The following is a 26,115-nucleotide window of genomic DNA, read 5'->3' on the forward strand; positions in this document are numbered from 1 at the left end:
TTCATGTATCAATTTACAAAGGTTGGAGTTCAGACGACATGGTTATGGATGAAGATGAAGATACTATGGACACTGAACCTGTATTTGTCGATGCGCTACCCTCAGGTTTTGTAACAATTATTTAATTATTGTGAGTTAAGTTATATTGTTAAACATCATTTTATTTGTTAACTTAACTATGCATTCATTTAGGAGATTTCTATGACATAGGTGATCCAGTGTTTGAATGTCCAAAATATGGTGCAAACATGTGGTATTTAGAAAGGAATAACAAGTATCGACAATCACTGAATCCTAAGTTCACAATGTGTTGCGGAGATGGTAAAGTTCAAATTCCTCTATTGAGAGAACCTCCACAAGTTTTGCAGAAATTGTTGTTTGACCAGACAAGCCCTGAATCAAAACTATTTCAACAGCAAATACGTCTTTTCAACATGATGTTTGCATTTATGTCTCCGGGTGCTAAAATGGATAACCGTTTTAACAATGGTAGAGGTCCTCCAAATTATCGAATTCAAGGACAATCATGTCATCGTATAGGTAGCATGTTACCATTACAAGGACAAAATCCCCGATTTGCACAACTCTATATATTTGATACTGAACATGAAATACATCACAGAGTAAATGGATTCAAGTATGTTTCTTGATTATTTAATGTATAATAATATGCTCTACTTTATGAACAAATAAATCATATTCCATTTTTGTTGTTATACTTTGCAGAACAAAAGACGGAATAGATATTAACATAGTGAAAAAACTCTCTTCTATGTTATATCAACACAACGTTCATGCTCAAAGTTTTAAGATGGCAAGGGATATACTTTTCGAAGGCAGTGTTTCTGACCTAAAGCTCCGTCTCATTTCCGAGCGATGCACCGATGGAAGAATTTATAATCAACCAACTGTTTCCGAGGTTGCTGCTCTAATTGTTGGTGATGTTGATACTGCTGAGAAGAGGGACATAATAATGCACAAACAATCTGGACAACTTCAAAGAATAGATGAATATCATACATCATATTTGGGATTTAAATATCCATTGTTTTTCCCTTATGGCGAAGATGGTTACAGGCCTAACATTAGATATGCAATAAAGATTCCAACAATAGACGTATTTCAGAATCATCGAATGCAGTAGCAGACATTGAGGATGTTCCGTGGGAACAAACAACTAAAAGAAATAGACTTACAATTAGAGAGTGGTTCGCATTTCGTATTCAAGCCAGAAAGAATGAGGCCCATACAATTATCAGATCAAGAAGGCTATTTCAACAATTTTTGGTTGATGGTTTTACAATGATGGAATCTGAGAGACTTCGATGGTTAAGAAAAAATCAATCTAAACTTCGAGTTGGAAAGTATAACTATCTAACAGATGCCAGAAATAATGGACAGACCGATGGTGCAAACACAGGGAAAAGGGTTGTCCTTCCTTCTTCGTATGTTGGTAGTTGCAGATACATGGATCAACTCTACTTTGATGGGATGGAAATTTGTAGTTATGTTGGATTTCCTGATCTATTCATAACGTTTGCGTGTAATCCAAACTGGCCAGAATTGCAATGTGTACTTGCTTCTAATAATCTGAAACCAGCAGATCGTCTAGACCTCATTACAAGAATATTTAAGATGAAATTCGATGAGTTACTGTCAGATTTGACAAAAAAAGTATTATGGGCAAAGTTCTTGCGTGTAAGTATTGATTCATTTCAAGTGTTGCCATATATTATTATGATTCCGAAACATCATTATTCATACATTATTTTTTGTTGTAGATATGTACACCATTGAGTTTCATAAAAGAGGTCTGCCCCATGCTCACATTTTGATATTCCTTCATCCATCCAGCAAATATCCAACACCTGCTGATATTGACCGAATCATATCCGCTGAAATTCCTAACAAGGATACCGACAATGACTAATATAACTTGGTCAAAAGTCACATGATTCACGGACCATGCGGAAACGCAAACTGGTCTTCGCAATGCATGAAGGAAGGTAAATATTCCAAATACTTTCCTAAAGACTTTCGGGCTGATACCGTCGTCGATCAAGATGGTTATCCGGTTTACAGAAGAAGGGACAATGGTCACACTGTCATTAGGAATGGTATAGAGGTTGACAATAGATTTGTTGTTCCCTACAATGCAAAATTGTTGTTGAAGTTTAGAACTCATATTAATATGGAATGGTGCAATCAAAGCACATCCATAAAATATTTGTTTAAATACATCAACAAAGGCTATGAACGAATAACCGCTGTAATTGTCATGAATGAAAATGGAAATCATGTTGAGAGTCAAGATGTCGATGAAATCAAGCAGTATATTGACTATAGGTATGTTTCTCCAAGTGAAGCATCTTGGAGAATTTATGGTTTCCCCATTCACAGAAGGAAACCAGTTGTAGAAAGATTACACTTTCATTGTGAAGGTCAAAATTCCGTATACTATACTGACATCAGCAATATTTCCAGTGTTCTCGAGAAACCAAGTGTAACTGAGTCGATGTTTATGTCATGGTTTGAAGCTAATCAGAAATATACTGAAGCTCAACAATTAACGTATAGCAATTTCGTTTCAAAGTTTGTCTATGTCAAAAAGAAAAGAGAATGGAAACCCAGGCATAAGGGTTACACAATTGGCAGGTTAATTTGGGTTCCTCCAACTACGGGAGAATTGTACTTTCTCAAAATGATGCTAACACATGTTAAGGGCCCTCGAAATTATTCTGAACTGAAAATAGTTAATAACGTCAAGTACGATACGTTCCGCGATGCATGTTTTGCAATGGGTTTTATCGGGGATGATCGCGAATTTATAGCTGCTATTTCAGAGGCATTTCATTGGGGTTCTGGCCATTACTTAAGATTACTTTTTGTTCACATGTTATTGTCAAGTAGCATTAACAAACCAAGGCATGTATGGAGCAAAACACAACATCTTCTATCCGATGGAATTCTTTACTCACAGCAGATTATTGCTAACAACAGAGGTAACATGTTGTTGATTGTAATATTAAATATTAACTTTCTTAACTTCCTGTTTGAAATAATTTCTAAAAGCACTTATGTTAAAATAGGCTTGAGGCTATCAGAACAAGAAATCTACAATCTGACTTTGATTGAAATAGAAAAGCTACTGCAACGAAGTCGTAAGAGTTTAAGTGACTTTCCTGGGATGCCAAAACCACAAGGATATGTTCCCGAAGAATTTGGCAACAAGCTTACTTACGAAGAGCGGAACTACAATCCCGTTGAACAACGTCAAGAATTTAACATGCTGTATCAGAATCTCACAGGTTTGTTCATTTACCAGGTGTATTTTCTTATAAATGTCAAACCAAATTATATATGAATACGTAGTATCTTAATTTTAAATTATATCTATCTTCTAATTACCAACAGATGAACAAAGGGATGTATTCAAGCAAATCATGATGGCTGTGAATAACCAGAATGGAGGCGTGTTCTTTCTTTATGGTTACAGCGGTACAGAAAAAACTTATATGTGGAGAACATTAGCTTCTTATATAAGATCAAAGAAACAGATATGTTTGACTGTTGCTTCTTCGGGAATTGCCTCACTATTACTTCCAGGTGGCCGGACGGCGCATTCTAAATTCAAAATTCCAATTCCCACGCTTGAGTCTTCCACATGCAACATAGACAAAGGGAGCGATAGAGGCGATCTACTAAAACTATCAAAGTTGATAATTTGGGACGAGGCTCCTATGTGTCATAAATTTTGTTTTGAGGCATTGGATAAAACCTTGAAGGACATCATGGGTGGATCCAAATCATCAAATAAAATATTTGGAGGTAAGGTAATTGTTTTCGGCGGTGATTTCAGGCAAATTCTTCTGGTTATTCCAAGAGGCAGTCGCTCAGATATAGTTCATGCTACAATAAATTCATCATACGTATGGGATCACTGTAAGGTTTTGAAACTTACAAAGAACATGCGACTACAACAGTTGGCAACATCCACCTGTTTTGAAGAGTTAAGACATTTCTCAGATTGGATTTTAATTGTTGGAGATAGGAAGATATCAGAACCTAATGATGGTTATGCAGAGATCGACATTCCTACTAATCTGTTGATTTCCGATTTTGATGATCCCCTTGAGGCAATTTTTCAAAACACTTACCCAGATTTTGATATTAATTTCAATAATGTAGACTTTCTGCAGTCAAGGGCAATATTAGCTGGAACCATAGAGACTGTTGATCAAATTAATCAGTATATTTTAGGATTTGTTCCCGGTAAACAACATTTCTTTCTCAGTTTTCGTTATTAATTTTTTTTGCATGCAGCATATTCTGTATGACAACAAATAATATTATCAACTTGCAGGTCAAGAGAAGGAGTATTTAAGCTCAGATTCAGTTGATACTACCGACGGTGACGGAAATGAATCTTTTGATGTTTTAACTCCTGAATTTTTGAATGCTTTGCAAGCTTCCGGTGTCCCCAATCATAAGATCAAATTGAAGATTGGTACGCCAATAATGCTTCTCAGGAATATTGATCAAGCAGAAGGTATTTGCAATGGAACACGTCTCATTGTTACCAAATTGGCTTATCATGTTATCGAAGCAAAAATTATTTCTGGAAAGAATATTGGAGCTGTTGTATATATTGCACGAATGGACATAACTCCCACTCAATCCCCATGGCCCTTCCGAATGACAAGAAGACAGTTTCCTATAACGGTATGCTACGCTACGACAATTAACAAATCTCAAGGTCAGTCTTTAGATTTTGTTGCTATATATTTGCCAAGAAGCGTGTTCAGCCATGGTCAATTATATGTGGTTGTTTCAAGAGTAAAGAGCAAAAAGGGCCTAAAGATTTTAATTCACGACAAAGACAAACAACCATTGGCGGTGACGACGAATGTCGTTTTCAAAGAAGTCTTTGAAAATTTATAGTGTTACATTTACATGTTTTATTCAAATAGGATTTTGAAATCTTAAACGCTATGCACGTTAATCATTTCAGTTTTGGTATTGCATTTTGAAATCTGCAAGAATCTGTTTCACAATGAACTTATTGTTGATTCCTAATCTTCATTTTTTTAATTGCAATATGAATATATGCAACTCATGTATATCTTTTTTTTTCATTAACATATTCTTCAATTATAGATCCTCAATCTAAAACTTTGAAGAAACATAAACATGCTGTAAAAAATTCCATCATAAAAAACCTTCCTATAATAATATAAGAGCACGACGTCATAATTCACGTTGTTATCAAACAATCTTACATGTGCATCAACATACATAGAATTTAAAAGCGGTAAAACAAATTACAGACAACTTAAAATCCATATTCTTAAACAAATACGTTACACAACACAAACATTAAAGCTAAAAACACGATCAACCCCTACATAGTACCTTCATATTAAAACATATAAACAACATCAATTCCTGTTCACTAACTCAACAAACATCAGATATGAAAAGGGAATCATGGAGAATTCAAGCACATCTCTTGATTTAAATTTTTTCTCTTTTGCAAAATAGTACCATCAAAGCCCAATATGTTTTTCATACTCATTCCTTCCAGCCCTAAGAATTACACAGTGATATCCTTTTCCATCAAGTAGATCTACCATCCTTATTGCATTCTGCGTTTTACCAAAACACGTCCTTGATATTTCCATTGGAATATTCTGCAGTATTTATAACATTCATATCATGTAAAATATCATTACAAATATAAACATAAATGCATTAAAGTGTTTAAGAAATTTACCAGGGCATTTTGTCCAAGCATGTTTGCTTCTGTGACATGCTTCCTCCACTTTACTTCACCACTATAATCAGCCATGCGTTCCGCTTCAGTAAGAAATCCATCGTTTATGAGAGTTTCAAACATCTTATCTTGCTCTTCGTCAAACTCTTTCAGGATGTTACGTGCCCACTTAAGGGAGTCTCTTTCCGGATCACTTAAACATTATATACAACAGTATAATTATTTTAAAAATCAAAATCAAATTTTTCGAAGTTAACTATGCAATTTTTTTTTTTGGGTTTTTAAAAACAACATCCATGTTATAACAGATCTAACAAAAATTTAAAATAATTACTTAGTTTTCAACTATATCACCCTACATGAACAAGCCCTTTAGTGCATGCATTAATAGAGAAAAATGAAGTATTGTTATGCCTTTCAGAATTTCTATATTTAAGCATGCACAGTTTACTTACCTGCTGGAAGGAGAAGGAACAAATGGTACACCCCACTTCACCATCTCCAAAGTTATAGTGATAATAGAGTAAGTGATTTCCATTTCTCAATAACTTCCTATATATAGGCATATGTACACACTTACATTTTGGGCCGTAAATATTGATGGGCATGTATTTCATATTACCTAAAAACCCAAACAATTTTAAATAATATTTAACTAAATAATTTTGTGTTGTCTACATATATTGTAAACTTTAGATTTTTAATTGTCTTTAATTTCTTATTTATGTTTTTAATAATTATATGTTATTTTATTCAAAAAAACGACATAAATTAGTTCATATAGTTATTTAGATTTTCATAAACATCTATGTTAAAATCCATAGATAGGGACTCCTCTATTTTGAAATATTTACACATTCTTAATAAATACAATAAAAAGGAATTCATGATTTAAAGATCAGCATTGTAACAAAATAATATTGTTCATATTTTAGTCATATGAACCACATTAAACTTAGATGTCACAAACCATTATCCATAACATACAAATAACTTATAAATATATCACATACAAAAACTAAATCCACATTATATGTTCTGTTAGACCCCCCCCCCCCCATGACAGAGATACGGAGAGATACGGAGAAAATCGATCCATTTGACACAACAACGTGTCGCCGTTTGCGAATCTTTTCGTGTTCACATAGTTATACCATCCTTGAGTCATGTATTTCTCCGATGGGCTTGGTACCCCCATACGCTTTGTTGTCTTGATTGTACACTTGAATTCAACATGGAGGTCAACATCTCTAATTGTTATCTCCTTCTGATTCTTCCTCAAGCACTCTTTTGCTACTTCCCTTGGAAAATGCTGCAATAATATAAACACATATCATTAATTTAGTGTTTGCTTCTCTGAATATGGTATTAACATAATGAATTTATTGGAATTTGTTTACCTGAACATTGTCCTTTTTGGTCCTGGAATTCCGAATAGCAATATCCCAGCAATATGTCTTTTTTTCACCAAACCAGTTTATCCTAACATTGGACGGTTTTTTTGCCTTCTTCACTTTCTTCATTGCTTTTTTCTTATTGTCTTTTGCATCTGTTTTTGGGTTGGAGGTGTAACAGCCCGAGCCTTCGGCGTTCCCGACACTATTACCTCACGAACTTCTCTACCCCCCTCACTAGTAGAGTTTTTGCCTTTCGTGGGAATCGAACCATGTACCCTAGGGTTCAAGTACATGTTCAATCCATTCCCACTACCAATTGAGCTAATAGCTCAATTGGTAGCAGGAATTGCTATGAATATGTACTTAACCCCTAGGTACATGGTTCGATTCCTGCGGGAGGCAAAAACAATATTTCTTGGGCAGCCGATAAGCGGACCTAGGGGGATTATTGATTAAGCCGGTAACATGCTCGGTTGGCCGACACGGTTGATGCGTGCAGCGGATATCGGGGTGTTACAGGAGGTCTCACCCAAACATTTGCTTTGTGTTCTCTCATGAGCTACATTTGCGGAATCGACATTGGGGACATCGATGTCTTCAACCTTAACATCCTTCATACCCAAACTTATGTTGTTCACAGATGGAACATCTTCATGAGTTGTGTGTAAAATTTCTTCAAACCTAACTGATTTCTTAGCAGGTGCTTTATCCTTTGCAACAGTTACATCATTTTTTTTTCCAGAACAGTCTCCAACCTGATCCACTATTTTATGTACTTCGTCAATGGATGCGTCCTCACTGAAAAAAAGTTGTAACTTTGTTTCAACATTATCAATGATAAATAAACAGCAACAACACCATAATACTTTACTCAATAACACATAAAATGTACCAGTTATTTTTAAACCGACCAACAAAAAAAAACAAATCAAATAACCTTAACCACAAAACAAAAATTATTAATGCAAAAATACCTCCATATATCTCATTGTCTAAAACTGACACTCATTCACCATCGACAAGAAACTTATGGAACATAACCCTAAAGGATAATTAAATTGGCCATCAACTTCTTCAAAGCACATGGCGAATAACATGCATGAAGAAGTAATCGTTTCGACAAACGCTATGATTGAACCCATGACCATGATCATCAAACAAAAATTATTGATGTATAAAACCTCTATAAAGCTCATTTTGCAAAATTACAGTCATTTTCCATAATCAAAAAACACATAATAAAAACCCTAACGATTGACAAATACATAATACGGTACAAATAAGATGAAATTGCATGCAAAATCTCCTACTAACCTCATGCCAGACAAGCTGTCGCCTGAAATTCACCCATAGCATGGCCTTCTTCCCCCCCTCATTGTTTCTGATTGCTTTTTTGTGAGAGTGACCGACTAAGTGAACAAGACAAAAAGAAACAGTTCAACGAATACACTGTTTTAGTTATGTAGGCATGCACCCTCTTGCGAAAATCAATACTCATTCAATCCACACGTTTTCCAACTCTAAATGGTGTAACCGGCGGTGCAATAGTTTCCAACATCTCTTTGTCTGACGAATTTAGTCATTTTAGGTTATTGGAACTATCCTTTTAAGTAGACATAAATGATGCATCTATTGTTCTTTCATTTCATAGGCTTAAAAGTAGACGTGCATGGATAAACCTTTTGAAACAGCCTTGACAATTTATTTACAACATTCAAATAATTTTTTTTACTAAACCCTAGTAACATAAATGAATATAGTAGATAAGCTTTGTTTTATTTTTGTCTAAGTTGAATGCAAATTAATATATATATATATATATATATATATATATATATATATATATATATATATATATATATATATATATATATATATATATATATATATATATATATATATATATATATATATATATATATATATATATATATATATATATATATATATATAGTTATCTATAGTTATCTATAGTTATCTATAGTTATCTATAGTTTTATTAATTGGGTTAAATGTATACAAATATAGATTTGTAATTTTAAGCATAATGTAATATAGTATTCATAATTATATATTTAGGGAAGAAAAGTATTATATTTAGGATTTCAACGAAGAAGTATTTTAAATTTTTTAATTTTGTCAACTATTAAAGTTTTTTAAAAGTAAAATTATTAGTGTGCTTTTTTGACACTTCCATTTTTATTTTGTTTTTTGGTAACATCAATGTTTTCTTTTCACCTGTGTACAAAATAAATCTTTTCTCATGCATTTTGAAGGATCCTCCCAAGTATCAATTATGCAGGATTTCTATCTACAATCATTTATCCCATTCCCATTTGGTTCAAAAATAAACTACACCATACTTGAAAAAATATACATTATTGAAAGAAGATTGCTTCATAAATTTACTACCAAGAAAATTAGTGCTTGAACAATTTAAAGTTAAAAACACTAAGCATACAGACAAGCTTCAAATTCATTATAATTTCAAAGCTTCAAACATTTTTCTACTAACTGAAAGCATCCAAAATTTCATAAACAACATTAAACTTTTTCATCAAAGTAAATCATCATAATAAAGTCATACTATAACATAACAAAAACTGATAAAAATTTCTTCAACGCCTTTCCACCTTCGCATTGACATATGGAGAAAAACGCAACATGCTCCAAACCAATGTATCACCCTTACGGAGTCTTTTACTCTGAGCAAATTCATACCACCCTATTGCCATGTACCTTTCGCAGGTCTTTGGTATTTTTTTCTGATCGCCTTATGGACGCTACATGTAAACACCTTTTTGGTCTCCACATCAACGACTTTGATTTCATCTTGATATGCTCTAAGGCATCTCTTAGCTATATACCTTGGAAAATGCTGCATCAATATGAAGATGACAAAATATAAAGTTATATATAACTTTGCAACGGTAACATAATGTATTATATACAAAATATAAACCTACCATAACATTTTTTGCAGTCCTTGAGCAGTTGTTTATACGAGTCCTCCAAGTGAATTTCTTGGCCCCATTTGATATCTCTTCCGTAATTTCATCCGATGTCTTTCCTTTCTTAATAATTGGCCGCTTTCCTTCCTTCTTTGAAGCTTTTCTCACCCTTGATACCCCAACATCTTTATCTTTCCCTTCATGAAATACCCTCCTCCTTACCAAACATTTGTTCTTTACAAACCTCTTTTTCTTGACATCACCGTTTTCAGCTCTTCCACTTTTTTCATCATCTGCGCTTTCAATTGTTCGTCCTTTACAGGTATAATAACAACATCGTCATTATCAGAAGGAACATTGAACAAATTGCTCAATGTTGCAGCAATTGTAGTGCTTTGAGTCTTCCTGACAGGTTCTTTTCCTTTTATCAGTGCTGAACTCCTATTATTTTTAAAAGCAGATTTTTTTGAAGATTTCTTAGATTTTGAAGCATCAAACCCTGTTTCAGCAACTAAGCCATCTATTACCTCCATCGCTTTTTCGATGCTGATGACCAAATGAGATTAAAGTTAAGCAATAACCTGAGGTATAAAAATATAGATTGTAACAAAACAATAAACAATATGAAAGCTAATTTACATAGTTTAACACTGAATAACAGATAATTCCAATTTCATATAATAGGTCAGAAACATTTTATTAATCAGCAAAAATATATCTAATCTCGTGATTTCTCAAACCCTAATCCATGTAATTCTTAGATCTTTCTCAACTTTTTAGCATAAATATATTTAATCTCATGATTTCTCAAACGGAAAATAGAATATATTTTATAGGAGATTATCTAACACAAAACCCTAATCCAGCATACCACACGTATTCAGAAATTAAACATAACACAAACAAACTAAATCGAAAAGGTTCGTACCTCATGTCATGGTCATCATCATCGGAGATCAATCCATGGCAATGTTTACCTCTTCCTACCATTCTTTCAATAATGCAACTGAAAGACAGAAAACGAAGAACATTAAGACAACTGAATGAACACTGAATCGTTTTGCTTGATATTATTCATTAAAAGGGGAGCAATTCTTCGGTTCAATTACCTCTAATGTTGACGACGACTACACCTCTCCAAGGATAGAAGATCTAACAACAGAAATAAGGTGAAGCAATTAAGGTGTGCTTTTGCTCGAGACTTTTACCGTTACCTTTTCCAAGTCTTCCTCTTTTTCCAACGACAAGAGGTGAAATTTTGGGTTAGGGATTAGGGTGATTATTCTTTTTAATTTCCCCTTCGATTAATGGTAATTCTAAAAAAACTCTATATTATTGGACCTTTAATTTATGGGTCTTAAAAATAACTTGAATGACTAATGCATATCATTTTATTTTGTTAATCTCAAGCCCAATTAACAAACCAATTTTCTTTTGTAAAATTCAATATTCTATAATATACAGTTTTTATATAATTCAGCTTCAAACTATTATTTTATATTCCCCCTATCTTTTTTTTATATATAAAACAAACCTAATAATATATACATGGTAAAATATATATGTTAAAAAAGTTCATCGGTGTGACCCGTGCGAACGCACGGGTCCTTTACTAGTTATTATTAATTTTTAACTACCCTATTATTACTAGGGTCATTAATTCGGACAACATAACACTCTTTGGAAAGAATGCATTTGCAGAGTTAGCCACTCAAACACTCTTTGTAATCATTTTTTTTGCTTTCAAAACTTTCAATCTTCTCTCTTCCTCACTGCATCATTGGTTTGTCTTCTACTATTTCTTATTTCTCTCAATTCTCTCCCAAACACTAATTCCTCCATTTTCATTTTTTCTCCTATGTCTTCATCAGAAATCGGCATCAAAGGTTGGGTTCTAAATCCCTTTTTCATTTTCGTTCTATTCATGTATTCTTTTTTGCTCCTTCACCTTCAATTTCTTTTCCTCCTTAACAACAAAATTCTTCTTATTCTTCTTCAATCTATTCATGTATTTGGTTAATCGTTCCTCTAATCGTTGATTTATTTGTTCCTTTCATATACTTGAGTCTCATTTGATTATTTCATCAAACCCTCGACCATGGTTTGTTAATCTTTAAAAATTATATCTTTTTTGTTCGTCACTTTCGTTTCTGTTAATTTCATCTCATATTTGTTTAATTTTTGTCCTATTTTTATTTTTTTGCAATTGGAGGATTTGGCTGAAAGATGAAACGACGGCGACGATGAGCGTTGTCGACTTTTCACCTTTAATTTGTTAGTTTTTTTTTGTGAATGATATTTTTAATTGTTACTGAATATGAATAATAAGTCCATTGATTCCAAATGTTCACCAACAATGAATGATAACAGTGTTGTGAAGAATAAAAAGAAGAAGGAAGAACCCGTTTTCAATCTCACATATTCCCAAAGTGGATGAATCTTTAAGCTCAATCTTTAAGCTCCATTTGTCTTCGATTTGATCTGTTGCAGTTGTTGATTGTAAAATCATATCTATGGTGCAAATCAGAGATGGAAGACAGTCACCCTTCTTTGGGAAAGGAAACAACTTTCTTTTTCTGATTTGGACTGATGTATGCCTTTTCATTCATTTCCATTCATCTTCTCTTTCAATGCTCTTATTTTCTATTTTTCATGTTTTGTATAGGTACACCATCTGTTTGATAAAATGTTGTAGAAGATTCTCACCAACATTACTATGCTTTATGAGGTTTGTCTTATGATTCTTCATAGAAGGTAAGTTTGTGATTTATAAATAAGTCTTAAAATGGTGAAATTTCAATTTAACATAAGTAGTTACTTCTTAACATGTAATGTAATTATGATCTAAAATTTCAATTTGTTTGGATTTTTTTTTGTCTGGTGTGCAAATGTGCAGAATTGCTGGAGTACAACACAATTTTATGATCATTAAGCCTTTGTTGTTAATTGTTGTTGTTTGGTTGTGAGAAGAACAAATAGTTGTTGTTTACGATACAGACATGTTAAGATGTTGAGATGAAGGGTGAGAAATTAACTGAAGCAAAAGAAGAATGAATCGGGTTTGAAAAGAGAAAGGAAGCATGAAGGAGAGGATAGTGTTGAGCGTGTAAAATGATGCAAGTGGAGAGAGAATTAATTTGGCCTAATTTATTGGGAATAATAGAAATTAATCTTAGAGAGAAACAAGGAAGGAGTGAAACAGTTGTTGTAAGAGGACAGAGTTAATTTGACTTAATCTCCTAATCTTTCTCATTAATTACAGCTTATTGGGAATAATAGAAATTAATTTTTTGGGAATAATAGAAAGGGTCATGCTAACGAGTGCCTCGAGTACACTCTTTAAGGTTTCCATATAAAGAAAATATTCTCTAAATAAAGGAGTGAAACGGCTTCTTATATGTAAAGAAGAATAATTGAGTTTAAAATTTTTGTGTATATAACCATATCAAATTTGAAATCAAATATTTTTTTATTAATGTCTCTCTTAATGTTTTTGTAACACTAATAAATAATTTGACTATAATTATATTCTACAAAATAATTTGACTACAATGCTTTGAAACTTTAATATATTCATGTTTTTTTACCACTAATAAATTCATACAAATTATTCACTCCATATTAATTAATGGTAGTATTTTTCTTAGAAATTCATTCTTTTTATTTTGAAATAAAAGATGTTTTGTAATTTTTTGGACTTTTAGAAAATATTAATAAAAATATGGAAGAAACTAAAATAAAGCTTATAATTTATTTAAATAAAAAAGATAAATATCTCACAATTATTTTATTCTCTAACTATATTTAATTAGATGGTATTTGTGAAAAAAAAATAATCTACAACTTTTTTGAATTTCAAGATTTTTGAGCGGTTCTTTTTGCATACAACTTCTTTCAGTTAATAAATAAAAAAATATTTACATGACTAATAAATTAGTAATTCTTATTGTTTTAGTATATAATTAATAAATTATTAAATTTTTATTAAATATTAAATTTGTATTAAATAGAATGATATTTCTTGAGACTGATTTATCCACAAGTTCTCAAAAGGTTTTATTTTTTCTCTATTAATAAATAATAATAAAATATTGATATGATTAATAAATTAGTAATTTATTATCCAATATGCCAATGGGTTTTAGGTTATGCAAATTTGGTGATTATTATCATGTCGGTAAAATTTGGATAATTACTCGTAAGAAATAGCAAACAATTAATTTAATATATTTTATTATCATTCAATTTTTTATCTTCAAATATTTTTGGTAGTAAATAATTTTAAAGGCTAATGTAATTTCACAATAATATATAATTTTTTATTGAATGAGATAATATATTTATTTTTTGGATACAAGAGAGAGTCGAAGCTCAAAAAAAAAGAAACTACAAAGCTTTATTATTATTACTATTATTATTATTTATAATAAAATGTTAATATTTATTATAAAGAATGAGATAATATAATTTTAATACATGTAATATAACTTTGTATTTTTTATAATAAAATGTTAATATTTTTTCTAAAGAAATTCTAAAAATATTTGTTTTTGATTAATACCGTAAAAAGAATTTATTTACTTTCTATTAAATAGAATAGATCTTTTTGTGTCATATCTTTTTGATTCTATTTATGACTATATATTTTTTATTAAATACTAATCATGAAATCATACAGTCCTAAGAGCCTTCTCAATTAAGTTCCACTCAAGCATGTCGTAGGCCTTTTCTATGTCCAACTTGATTCCCACATAGCCTTTCTTGTTCTTCTTGGAATTATAGACGTAGTTGAAAACCTCAAAGGCAATCATAGTGTTATACGTTACCAGTCTCTTGTGAACGAAAGCACTTTGGTTTTCACTAATGATGGTAGGCAGGATAGGTTTAACGCATTTAACTAAGGTTTTTGTAGCAATTTTCATTATGACATTACAAAGGGAAATGGGTCAGAAGTCTTTGGGATTAGTAGGGTTCTTAGTTTTAGGTATGAGGGTGATGAGAGTATGGTTGATATTGATGGGTTCTTCCTTGTTGTTAAGGATGTTAAGGACAACTCTCGTAGTGTTCTTTCATATAATGTGCCAGTAGTGGTGGTAGAAGTTTTCTGAAATCCCAACTAGGCCAGGAGAAGCATTGCCTCTCATGCCCTTGATAGCTTCCTTCACCTCATCCTTAAGGAACGATTTATTGAGCTCATTAGCCATGTCCATATGTATCCTGCAGTTTATGGAATTAAAAAAATCATCAGATAAACTAATGTTGCTGGAATGGAATTAGTTTTTATAGAAATAGAGTATAGTGTCATAAATGTCCTCCTCTTTGTTGGATATGTCCCCATTATTGAGTCTGATCACATACATTTTATTGTGGATCTTCCTTTGGTTTGCCCTTTGATGTAAGAACTTAGTGTTACATTTTCCCTCCTTAAACCAGTGAATTTTGGCACGTTGGGCCCACCATATCTCTTATGAGTGAAGGACGTTATCTAGGATGAGTTGGATTTCATTGATCTTAAGGAGATTTATGTTGTTGTGATTGATTTCATGACTGACTTTGATTTGCTTCAATAGTTTCTTGATTTCCTTATCGGGGTGCCCATATTTATTTCCCCCCCCCAAATCCAGACCTCCTAAATGGTCTCATGCAGCCTACACTTAAAGTCTTTCACATTGTTTAAACACCAATTATTGTAAATGATAGCCTCAGTGTCTGGGTATTCTAACCAGATGTTCTCAAATTGTCTGGGCTTTTCAGCCCGCCTCTTGCTTTTTGTGAGGACCTTGGCCCTGTTAAAAGAAAGAATAATATAGTTATGATCCAAGCCTATTCTCGGGAGATGAATGTTAATGTGTATATGATATAGATCCATCCAATTTTGAGTGGCCATGAATCTGTCCAGTCTGGCCACCATATAAGTGCTATCATGATGATTGTTACACCAAGTGTCCATTTTCCAATCAAACCCTATGTCATGAAGACCACAATTAGAAAACATATTATTAATGAGATTAGTGAGGTTTATATCAATGGAGTTTCCCCCTATTTTTTATTAGTCACTAGGTTCATATCTCCAAAAATGAACCACTTAGGCATGTCATAACGTTGGACAAGATTATTTATTATATTACAAGTAAGATATTTCTTGTTGAAGTTAGGATAGCGATAAATAGTTTCCCCATCCATTTTGTATTAGAGTTGTTAGGAAGAGAATCCAAGACATAAAACTCTATCATGTTGTTATTAGAATCAATAATATGCAAATCAGTATTATTATACCACATAAGAGATAACCCCCCCTTCTCATTCTTATTAATATTACAATCCACATTATGCATGTTGATTAAGTTGCCAACTTTGCTAAGTATGTTAAAAATGTTATCCCTACTGTTTTCTTAGTTTCGTCCAAGAAGATTATGTTAGGAGAGAGAGTGCTTATCACGTGTTTGAGAGTTCTGATAGTCTTAGGGTTTCCTAACCCCCTCACGTTCCAAGATAGGATTCTCATCTTTCCTCGACCGCCTTCCATTCAAGGTTGTCTATCTTTTTTGAGTTATTGGAGGTGTGTGCGCTCTCCTCTTCCAGGGCTAGAATTTTTTATTTATTTATTATGGGTCTTGCTATTATATTTTGTTTTTTCTGGTTAGACTTTATCCTCCATTATTTTCATCCTTTCAAGTTGGGATATCAGATCTTTTAGGACAAGGCTATGCTTGCTGATACTAGGCCTTTGCATAGGATTACTGGTATACTTTTTTTCCTCTGGGGGGAACTTGCTTTTTTCCTATTTGGGTGGCCCTCATCCATGGACCAAGAGGATCAACTTCGGTTATGCAGTGGTTAGGGGGATATCTCTGGAGCAGTGTTCTTCACCGTGGCCCATTAGGCCACAATAGAAGAAAAACATAGGTAATCACTCATATCTGAAGTCGATCCAACAGACCCCATTATCCTTACTTCCAATATACATTCCTGACATGGTTTGGACTATTGTGTTCATAATGATTATGGCTTTAAAAATCATATTTTTGTCTTGTATTTAAAATATTCACATTTCTAATACTTCCCCCATCAACATTCCTATTTTTCTGACCATCTGATTTGTTTTGATGTTGATAGGTAGTCCCCGAATTTGCAGCCACATAGGTGATGTTGTGAAGTCGTGGTTGGAAACAGAGGAACACCCATCCCACTCTTGTAGGACAGGCCACAAATTAAGGAAAATCTGTAGGCTTCCATTTAAGATTCTCCTGTGGTCATACTTGTTTTCGACTGTGAACTAAAACAACCTAACATGAAACTCCTTGACAGTGAGGATTTAGGGTTGCACCACATATTTTCTAGGTCTGTTTGCATTGATCCCCCGTGGATGAGTTTCTCAATGATGATTTTGCCCCATAATGCTCGCCTTTTGATTATAGTTTTGTTCTTTGATATCGTCATCTTCATAGATCATGAAGTTGGGAGAGAAAGAAAGGGGGTTTTGTTGGTTCCCACCCATAGAACTAAAATCATTGGTTTGCATTTTTTGGGTAATGTTTGCATCTTTTCAGCATCAATCTAATACACAAGATAACAATAAAATAAGTATTGATGAGCTTTATAAAGACTCATTGTATTTGTGAACAAAATGACGTGAGACTTAAGTGACAAATAAAATTCACTTGCACTACCAACCTCTATTGTGTGAAAGATCCAATTGTATTTGTGAAAAGATATTACACAACTGTGGTCGAATGTTACCTTCAAACTGGTTGGATCTTAATATCACCACTTCCATACCATATGGTATCTTCATTGGCACGGTTCTAGAGAAATTGTTTTCTCCAATATGAATGAATTCCAAAGTTTGGATGTTTGATATGTCCAATAAAAAACACCAGACAAAATGTTGTTATGCATATCCATTGCTACAAGATCAATAAATGATTCCATGGATGGAGGAAGTTCACCAGTCAATATATTACTTCCCATGTAAAAGGAGATAAGCTTTTCTAATACTCGGGACAATCAGAATTTTTTCCAGTTAAAAGATTGGATGAGATGTCTAAAAAAAACAATATTGTTTTTCCTACCTCTTTTGATGCATATAAATAAATTTCGAGTTTAGTGTGACCTTTGATAAGTTTGCATTGATGTCATTATTTGACAGTTAAAGTTCAATAATGGCTGTTACAAATCTCCAAAAAGTGTCTCCATTTATGGACGAAACTCTAGAGTTAGCAAACTCGAGATATTCTAGTGACCTTTGTGTATATATCCATGTAAGAAACTTAGGACCTAGAATTGTATGACTTAAAATTAACATATGTCGTTGAAGTGGAAGAGTCCATAACACCCGACATGGAATTTCCTCCAATGAATAAATTCTTCAAATTAAAGAGTTTTCCAATGCTGATTGGAATATTACTATTAAGGTCAATATATGAGATATTTGTATTGCTGCTGTCATACCCCAAATTTGTCCTACCCCTTAACTTCTAACTGGCTCAGGCTTTGCATTCATGTACATACATCACTTAGGGCATAATTCATACCCAGGCATGCATATCATTGGTACCATTCAAAGGTTAGCAAGAAAAAAAAAACTCCATTGCAAAGAAGTTTGATCAGAGAATAAGAAAACTGAGGTATAATCATGTGGCTCCATGTTCATTGAAGTCCTCCTGGATTGGGGTCTCTCTGCTTCAAATCAGGGCATGGATTGAAGAGCGTAAGCTTGCAAATTATCTGGTTCCTTAAAACAGGGTTTCTTTGACCAAAGTCAACCAGTTGACTTTCTGGTCAACAGTTAATCAGGAATGGTTTCTGTGTGTGGAAAGCTTCTCATACTGACTATGTGGATGTGTTTGTTTGACTGGATTTGACTGGAAGAGATTTAATCGGGAATTTCATCAATAGCCGGAAAAATCAGAACAGTTGACTTTTGGGTCAAAATCGGAAGAATTATTCAAATATCGACTTTTGGTGGAAAACCGGTCAAATAAAGTCAAGGAAATGAGAAAAATCAAGAAATAATCAAAACTGCCAAATTTGGAAAGTTAGTTGAAATGGGAACTTGCCAAAAGAGGAAAGTTCTACACTTAAAGAATTTTTGAGTGAATTTCCAATTGGCTGGGCAGCTGACTTCAGGTTCGATTATCATGTTGAAAACGACAGAATTTTAAGACAAGCTCAACACCAAAAGTGTTCAAATCATAGCCCTCTACAATCCTCTAGTTGGGAGTTTTTCCATTTGAAGCTTGATTCAAGAGTTATGTTGGTTTGAAGTTAGAAGAAATGCATTTGTTCAAGTCATTCAGCTAGGCAGATTTTTGGTCATGACCTGGCATTTTAACAAACGCGTGGCATGCCAAATCTCTTGCTAATTTTAGAGCTCTACAAAAATGCTATGGGTTCAAACTTGATATGCTTCCATTCTTTGCCATGCCATCTATACAACAAGCCAAGAATTGAGCCATTGTGATAAATATTGAAACAATTACAAGCTTCCAAAGTCGTTGTTTCGTAAAGCCAAAGTCTTGCATCCGGCTGGGCACAATTTCAGGTCACGCGCGAGACATTTCCACAAACACATGGTGGGTTAACCTCAGGTCCAATTTTAATTCTCCACAATTCTCTATTTTGAATAACCTTGGCCCTAAACCAGTCCCTTCCATGTCCCCTTTATATTGGTCTACGGTTCACAATAATTGAGAAAGTAACGAGCGAGATATGGAGTCCCAAAGTGGTGCCCTCACAAAGGACTGTTTTAGCAAAGAAGTCAGGCCAGACCTCAGGTTGCGCGCCCAAGCATCCATACAAGTGATGTACCTCCATGTTCCATGTGTTTTGAGTAAGCTCCAAGCAGTATCCCATGACTTTCCCAACATCAAACCTCTTCTACTCCATGTGCACTTTGTTTTGAGCCCAAGATTGGAATCATTGGTGAGCCATGACAAGAGATATATGCACTTGAAGTTGGTAGCTTAGCCTAAGGTACATGGAGCTTGCATGGGTATTTTTAAGATATGTCAACATGAATAATCATTCCACATATAGCTATGCAAAGATACTGAGTTCAGAAAGTTGGCACAAGGTTTACCACAAGCTGCAATACTTGCTCATTAAGCTGACAGAGGGAATGTTACTCTACAACAATCCCACCATAACACTCAACGCACCTCCACCCCATATATAAACATATATTCTTCACAAATCTCGACACACTCTCATTTTTCTCAAAAGCATTCTCTCTTCACCCTCTTTTCTCTCGGTTCTCTCCCTCTCTTCCATTACTCACCTTCAAAAAGTTTGTTACACCTTGTAACAAACTTTAACAAACCCAACCACCAACCTCCATTACTCTTCCTCCTTCAACCTCCACCACTGCAACCATCTTCATCACCGCTATTAAACCTCCATAATCTTCATCTCCATCATTCACTTAGCCCAAGAAGTTGTAGTTGTCACTGCCATGACTATCGGATCAACCTCGTCACCACTACTATGACTTCACTTGAAGCAATGCTCTACTCCTCTGATGCTGCGTAATACCTCGAGTTTACTTCTCACGGTTCAAGCACCAGCTACAATCTCGATCCATCATCTCTTTCGAACGTGAGCTTGTGGAGTTCGGAGGCGCTTTCCTCATCTTTTGATTCAAGAACTCCTCCAGGTAAAACATAAAACAAAAAACTCTCTCAGCATCATTATGACATGCATAAATCTCGCGCATCTGAAACGCGTTCACTGCTTGTTACGCTTATGTGAAGCTTCATCCATTCTTGCTCTTGATCCATACGAATCTGATGCTTATTTGTGTGTGTGAGTCAAGCATTTGAATGCTGAGAATGTAGGTTCGTTTCACGACACTTGGATGTTGCTTTGTTAATTTTTGATTAGTTAGGGTCTGTGAAATTGATTTCGGTTTGCATGTTATAGCTAGAGTTAGACAAATCTAATGCTAGATCTGGAATCTGTGGAAAAATCCGAGTGAACCGATGGTTCCGTTTTTGATTTCTGAGGAACTGTGGCGAGCGCCGCCGTGAACCTGGTCGAAGAAGACGACCGGAGCCCTAGCTCCGGCGTCTCTATTTTTGTTCTGACTTTCTCTCCGTTCGCTGATGTGTCGCGCGGCCGATGGTCCTTTTCTCCAATTATTTTGTGGCTTTTGTCTTATTCAAATGATTAATTGATGCGTTGGCTGGTTATGACTGGTGAGTGTATGCTTTTTGTCTTATTCCACTTAAATGCACTTGACCAGTTGATATATATGTTTGCTTCTTAATGTACGTTGCTGATGAAAAAATTGGAATCATAATAAAAAACAAATGAAACACATGCTGAATAAATGAAATAAAGTGGAGTTGAGTTGTGAACATTGGGCCATAGCGCACTTGGGCCTTGCCCTGTCCCTGAAATACACCCCTCATGTACTAGTGTACCAACAGCTTAATGACTATGGGCCTGAGCGCCCCGCTTTTTCCACCCCCTGTTTTGGGCCCGTTTCGGCTGTTAACAATGTTTTAGCTCATTAGAAAATTGCTATTGCACCTCCCTGCAGTATAGATTAGAGGTTCATTTTCTTATTTTTGTCTTGCTTCTATTTTTAGCTCATAATTCCAATTTTTTTAAATCAAATAAAAAAGCATAAAATCAATGTTAGATCTTAGTTCTCTTCATATAATAGCTTTTCACTTTTAGTTAATAAAAACATGATAGAACCTTTATTATTTTTGTTAGATTTTTGGGTGATCATTGACAAAAAAAATCTCATGAAAATAGTAGACTTTAGGTTAATTTTGACATTAATCCTTTGAATTCTCCTTCATAAAAACCATATGAAAATGATAGTATTTTTTAGTTTAATTTTGCACTTATGTTTGAATTGCTTTTGTACCATTTATATGTGGATTTCTATATGACTTTTTGTGTGACTTTGTTACTTGACTTTGGCCATATTTTTGGCCTATTTTAGACCCCTTTTGAACATAAATAGGAATTACAACTTAGACTAGAACTTAGAGATAGTTCCCTTCTTTCATTCTTTTCCTTTCCAACTTTTAAAATACTTAATAAAAAATCGATGAAGATCATACCGTTGCTTTATTTCATGGTAGGAAAGAAATGATTGAGGCGTAGGCCTCGAGGTATGTTCTTTCCTACTTAACGGAGAAGAAATGATTGAGGTGTGAAGCCTCGGTGTATTTCTTAACCGTTATTTAGAGAAACGATTGTGGCGTAGGCCTCGATGTGCATTCTCTAAATATTCATAAAAAACTCTTTTTGTATCTCTTTTACTTAGCGGAGAAGAAATGATTGAGGTGTGAAGCCTCGATGTATTTCTCAACCGTTATTTAGAGAAACGATTGTGGCGTAGGCCTCGATGTGCGTTCTCTAAATATTCAAAAACAAACAAAAAAACTCTTTTGGTATGATCTAAGTCACAAAGTAAAATCCCCATAAAAAACACCAACCAAAAACACTTCAAAAAAACCTAATAAAGGCTCAGAGCTAATCAAAGTGAGGAAGTGATGCGAGACCTTGTAGTGGGTTCTCGTCATCATGGAATTACCCTTAAAAGATACAAACCAACCTCTTTTTCTTCTTTCTAAGGGCAAGTTATCTCCGCTCCATTGCATCCTAGGCTGTCCCCTTGTGCAAGAGCGAGAGCGTTAACGCCGCCCAACTAAAAAACACAAAAACAAACAGAAAATCTTTAGCCGAGCTACGGTAACTCTGATTCCTGAAAAGGATACGTAGGCAGCGGGGTAGGGCCCGTGCGAGTACAATTCTTTATTTTCCCTACATTTTGCATTCATTCCGCATTTAGACATAGACATAGTTATACACCCTTTAGATAGAAACAAACGTAGGTGGATACCATCGAGTACGATGGGCGTGAGGGGTGCTAATACCTTCCCCTTGCGTAACCGACTCCCGTACCTTGATTCTCTGGTCGCAAGACCCTGTTCCTTCCTCTGTAGGTTATCCGGTATTCCTTTCCCTTATGGGATAAATATATTGGTGGCGACTCTGTTCATTTTTCGCGAGCGTGCGACAGCTGGCGACTCTGCTGGGGATGTTGCTAGACCTGTTGCTGGTCCATCCTTAGTGAGTCGATCCTAGCCTGCGTTTGTTTGTTTATTTACTGGGTGTTTATTTGTTTTCATGTCTATACCTTGTATATATGTTTGCATGTTTATTTTTTCTGCTTGCATATCATGTTTATTTCTGTTTGCACATCATGCATATGGATTATATTCTGTGTTCCTTGGGGTCTTCTGTTCTGTTTTGCAGGTTGGGTGGGATTGTTTCTATGCGGTAAAAGGCCCAATACCCAGGCCAGAGTGACACATAGGATACCTAGGATAGAGTGGATAGTCATGACGCCGATGAGATGTCAGGTCTTGTCTAGTGCGATCATGAGACCCACGCCCAGTCGAGGTCCAAATGGGGTATCATTGTTGGCATGTAGATGCAACAACATTGGTGCCTCAGGAGGACTGATAACGCTGGTTGCCATTTTGACCTACCCTGACCTAGACTACACCCGTGAGTGGGGAGGGATATACATGACAGGTACCGTTGGTGACTATTTGGTTCTGTTGGTGACTAGTTGGTTCTGGTTGTTGACTGTTTGGTTCTATTGGTGATTATGGTTCTTCTGGCTCTCTGATCTATGCCGGACCTTTGATCCTATGATATCTTCTTGCTCAGAATTATTGCCTTAGTCCCTCTATGCCGTGGGGACCCAATCTGCATCATTTTCATCATAGCATGTTTACATTTCAAAAAAAAAAAGGAAAAAAAAAAAGAGAGAAAAAGAAAAGAAAGAAAAGAAAGAAAAGAAAAAAGTTAATTCTCATTTGCATGTCATTTTTTTCAGGGTATCCAGAAAATATCAATCTCTGTCAAGAATGGATAACAACGTGACCGTCAATCAAGGGGCTACAAGGCGCACACACACTTATACTTTCCATCGTGAGGGTATGGTTCAATTGGGGCAATTGGGTGAATTGGTCACTGGTCATAATGAAACAGTGTTCAGTGACAACTATGGCAACATATTATCTCTTCTGTACTCGCGTGTCGACGAATGGGCCTTATCTACTCTTCTTCAGTTCTACGACCCAGATATCCGTTGTTTCACATTTTCAGATTATCAGCTAGCTCCCACTCTCGAAGAGTACTCTTGCCTCCTCAACATCAAGATTCAACACAGAGTGCCTTTTGTTTGTGTCCCAGAGAAACCTAGGTTGGATTACATTGCCAACGCTCTTTATTTGAGCTTGGGAGATGTTCATGATAACTGGAAGGAGAAGGGTGATACACATGGCTTCTACATGAGTTTCCTGGTTGAAAAAGCTCAAGAATTTGCCGACAAAGGGATATGGGAGGCTTTCAATGCTATTTTGGCCGCTCTAATCTACGGAATTGTGATGTTTCCCAACATTCACAAGTTCGTGGACTTGGCTGCTATATGTCTTTTTATGGACAAGAATCCAATACCCACCCTATTGGCTGACACGTATTATTCTATTCACTCTCGGCATGGTAAAAGGGGGGCTATTCGAGGTTGCTTGCCGCTGTTATATAAATGGTTCAAATCTCACTTGCCTGCTAGTGGTCCGTTTGTTACCTCTACTCAGAAATGGTCTCAGAGAATCATGGGACTTACTGCAAACGACATCGTATGGTATCAATTCCGAACAGGTATATCTGAAGTCATTATCAGGTGCGGAAACTTTGGTAACGTCCCGCTCATTGGGACAAGAGGATGTATTAACTACAACCCAGTTCTAGCTCTTCGTCAGTTGGGCTATACCATGAAGAGTGGGCCTTCGGATAGGGAGATTTACCAATCCGTATACTTTGAGAGGGGAGCTGACCCTATAGCGCTTGAGGAAATCAGGAAGGCCTGGAATAACATTCATATAGGTGAGAGATCCACTCTGGGAGCCAAGAATGCCATTGCTATGGAACCCTATACCGATTGGGTTAAGAAGAGAGTCAAGACACTTTTGTTACCATTCCCGGAAGTTCCTCTCTTGTATGCACAACCTCCGAAGATATCAGAAACTATGGTATCAAGAGAACGTTTTGACCAGGTCCGCGTCGCCAATTTGAGACTGAAAGAGAAAGATAGGGATATGGATTTGAAGCGCTACTTCCTTAAACAGACAAAGAATGAACTGGCCCGTGAACTTAAAACTCTCAAAGGGGAGTCTTCTCAAGCCAGGAAGAGAGTTAGAACTGAAAAGGACGGAAAAGCTGTTGTTGCTCCTACTGAAGACCCTCAAAAGGTTATAGAAAAGGCTATAAAGGAAGAAAAAGAGAAGCTCAGACGAGAGTATCAAGAAGACCTGAAAGCCCACAAGCTCCGACTGGAGAAAGAAACCAAGTATGAGTTGAGGACCATGAAGAAGAAACTGGAAGAAGAGACCACTCAGAGAATAGCCCTTGAGACCCAACTGAAAGGAAGTCATCTCCGCACCGCCCGACTAGCTGAAGAGAATGTCAAGCTCAGAGACCAAATGATGAGTGAAGCAAATGCACTTGAGAAGACCTATATCCCAGAATGCAAAGGGTGTGACGAACTTAGGGATTGCTGCAAGAATCTAGACACACAGTTATTCCGAAAGGATGAAGTGATCCAAAGCCTTGTCAAAGGAAGAGATCGGGAGGCGACTAAGAAGCTATTTGACGAAACAAAGAAGTGGAGTGATGCCCATTTCAGACAAGGAGGGCCTTTGTTCTACATTGAGATGAATTGATAATTGAATTTTGTTTGTAGATCACCACCAGATTTGTTGGATGGGGTCTCTATTGCTCTTTGTATTTGAACATTGTTATTTGTGTTTGAACCCACTCGCCTTAGGGGGCTATTATGAATGAAATGAATTGCTTTCCGTTTCCACTTGATATCTCTCTCGTCACGTTGCTATTTGTTCTTGACTATCAATCTTACTTTGGATACCCTGAAAATGACACAACACATCATATGCACACATGC

At 35.1% G+C, this 26,115-nt stretch overlaps 3 protein-coding genes and 1 long non-coding RNA gene across 5 annotated transcripts; 2 read left to right on the plus strand and 2 right to left on the minus strand.

Moving 5' to 3' along the window:
• Nucleotides 1–1,951: 1,951 nt before the first annotated feature.
• LOC131650698 (uncharacterized) lies at nucleotides 1,952–4,941 on the plus strand. Its single transcript, XM_058920397.1, has 4 exons — nucleotides 1,952–3,002; nucleotides 3,090–3,325; nucleotides 3,438–4,272; nucleotides 4,364–4,941. Exons 1-4 carry the CDS (start codon nucleotides 1,952–1,954, stop codon nucleotides 4,939–4,941), a joined length of 2,700 nt encoding a protein of 899 aa, XP_058776380.1.
• A 1,799-nt stretch (nucleotides 4,942–6,740) lies between these two features.
• LOC131647484 (uncharacterized) lies at nucleotides 6,741–7,306 on the minus strand. The gene is made up of 2 exons (XM_058917369.1): nucleotides 7,174–7,306; nucleotides 6,741–7,085 (listed from the first exon to the last, which is right to left on the minus strand). The coding sequence occupies exons 1-2, from the start codon at nucleotides 7,294–7,296 to the stop codon at nucleotides 6,792–6,794; spliced, it is 417 nt and encodes a 138-aa protein (XP_058773352.1). The 5' UTR covers nucleotides 7,297–7,306; the 3' UTR covers nucleotides 6,741–6,791.
• Nucleotides 7,307–9,628: 2,322 nt separating this feature from the next.
• Nucleotides 9,629–11,382, minus strand: LOC131647485 (uncharacterized). 2 transcript variants are annotated; one of them, XR_009297841.1, is made up of 4 exons: nucleotides 11,231–11,382; nucleotides 11,050–11,127; nucleotides 10,137–10,667; nucleotides 9,629–10,048 (listed from the first exon to the last, which is right to left on the minus strand). It is a non-coding gene; the product is annotated as an uncharacterized LOC131647485 (long non-coding RNA). The 2 variants fall into 2 exon arrangements; XR_009297842.1 differs by having other exon boundaries at nucleotides 10,137–10,702.
• Nucleotides 11,383–24,019: 12,637 nt separating this feature from the next.
• On the plus strand, nucleotides 24,020–25,876 carry LOC131650699 (uncharacterized). Its single transcript, XM_058920398.1, has one exon. The coding sequence runs from the start codon at nucleotides 24,020–24,022 to the stop codon at nucleotides 25,874–25,876; it is 1,857 nt and encodes a 618-aa protein (XP_058776381.1).
• Nucleotides 25,877–26,115: the final 239 nt, after the last annotated feature.

The sequence above is a fragment of the Vicia villosa genome, linkage group LG2 (assembly GCF_029867415.1).
Source record: "Vicia villosa cultivar HV-30 ecotype Madison, WI linkage group LG2, Vvil1.0, whole genome shotgun sequence".
Classification (NCBI taxonomy): Eukaryota; Viridiplantae; Streptophyta; class Magnoliopsida; order Fabales; family Fabaceae; genus Vicia; species Vicia villosa.

Coding starts and splice junctions, on each gene's coding strand:
- LOC131650698 (XM_058920397.1), top strand. CDS start 1,952: ATGATTCACGGACCATGCGGAAACGCAAACTGGTCTTCGCAATGCATG. Junction 3,003..3,089: donor GATTATTGCTAACAACAGAG/GTAACATGTTGT, acceptor ATGTTAAAATAG/GCTTGAGGCTATCAGAACAA. Junction 4,273..4,363: donor TATTTTAGGATTTGTTCCCG/GTAAACAACATT, acceptor ATCAACTTGCAG/GTCAAGAGAAGGAGTATTTA.
- LOC131647484 (XM_058917369.1), bottom strand. CDS start 7,296: ATGAAGAAAGTGAAGAAGGCAAAAAAACCGTCCAATGTTAGGATAAAC. Junction 7,086..7,173: donor CCAAAAAGGACAATGTTCAG/GTAAACAAATTC, acceptor ATATTATTGCAG/CATTTTCCAAGGGAAGTAGC.
- LOC131650699 (XM_058920398.1), top strand. CDS start 24,020: ATGGATAACAACGTGACCGTCAATCAAGGGGCTACAAGGCGCACACAC.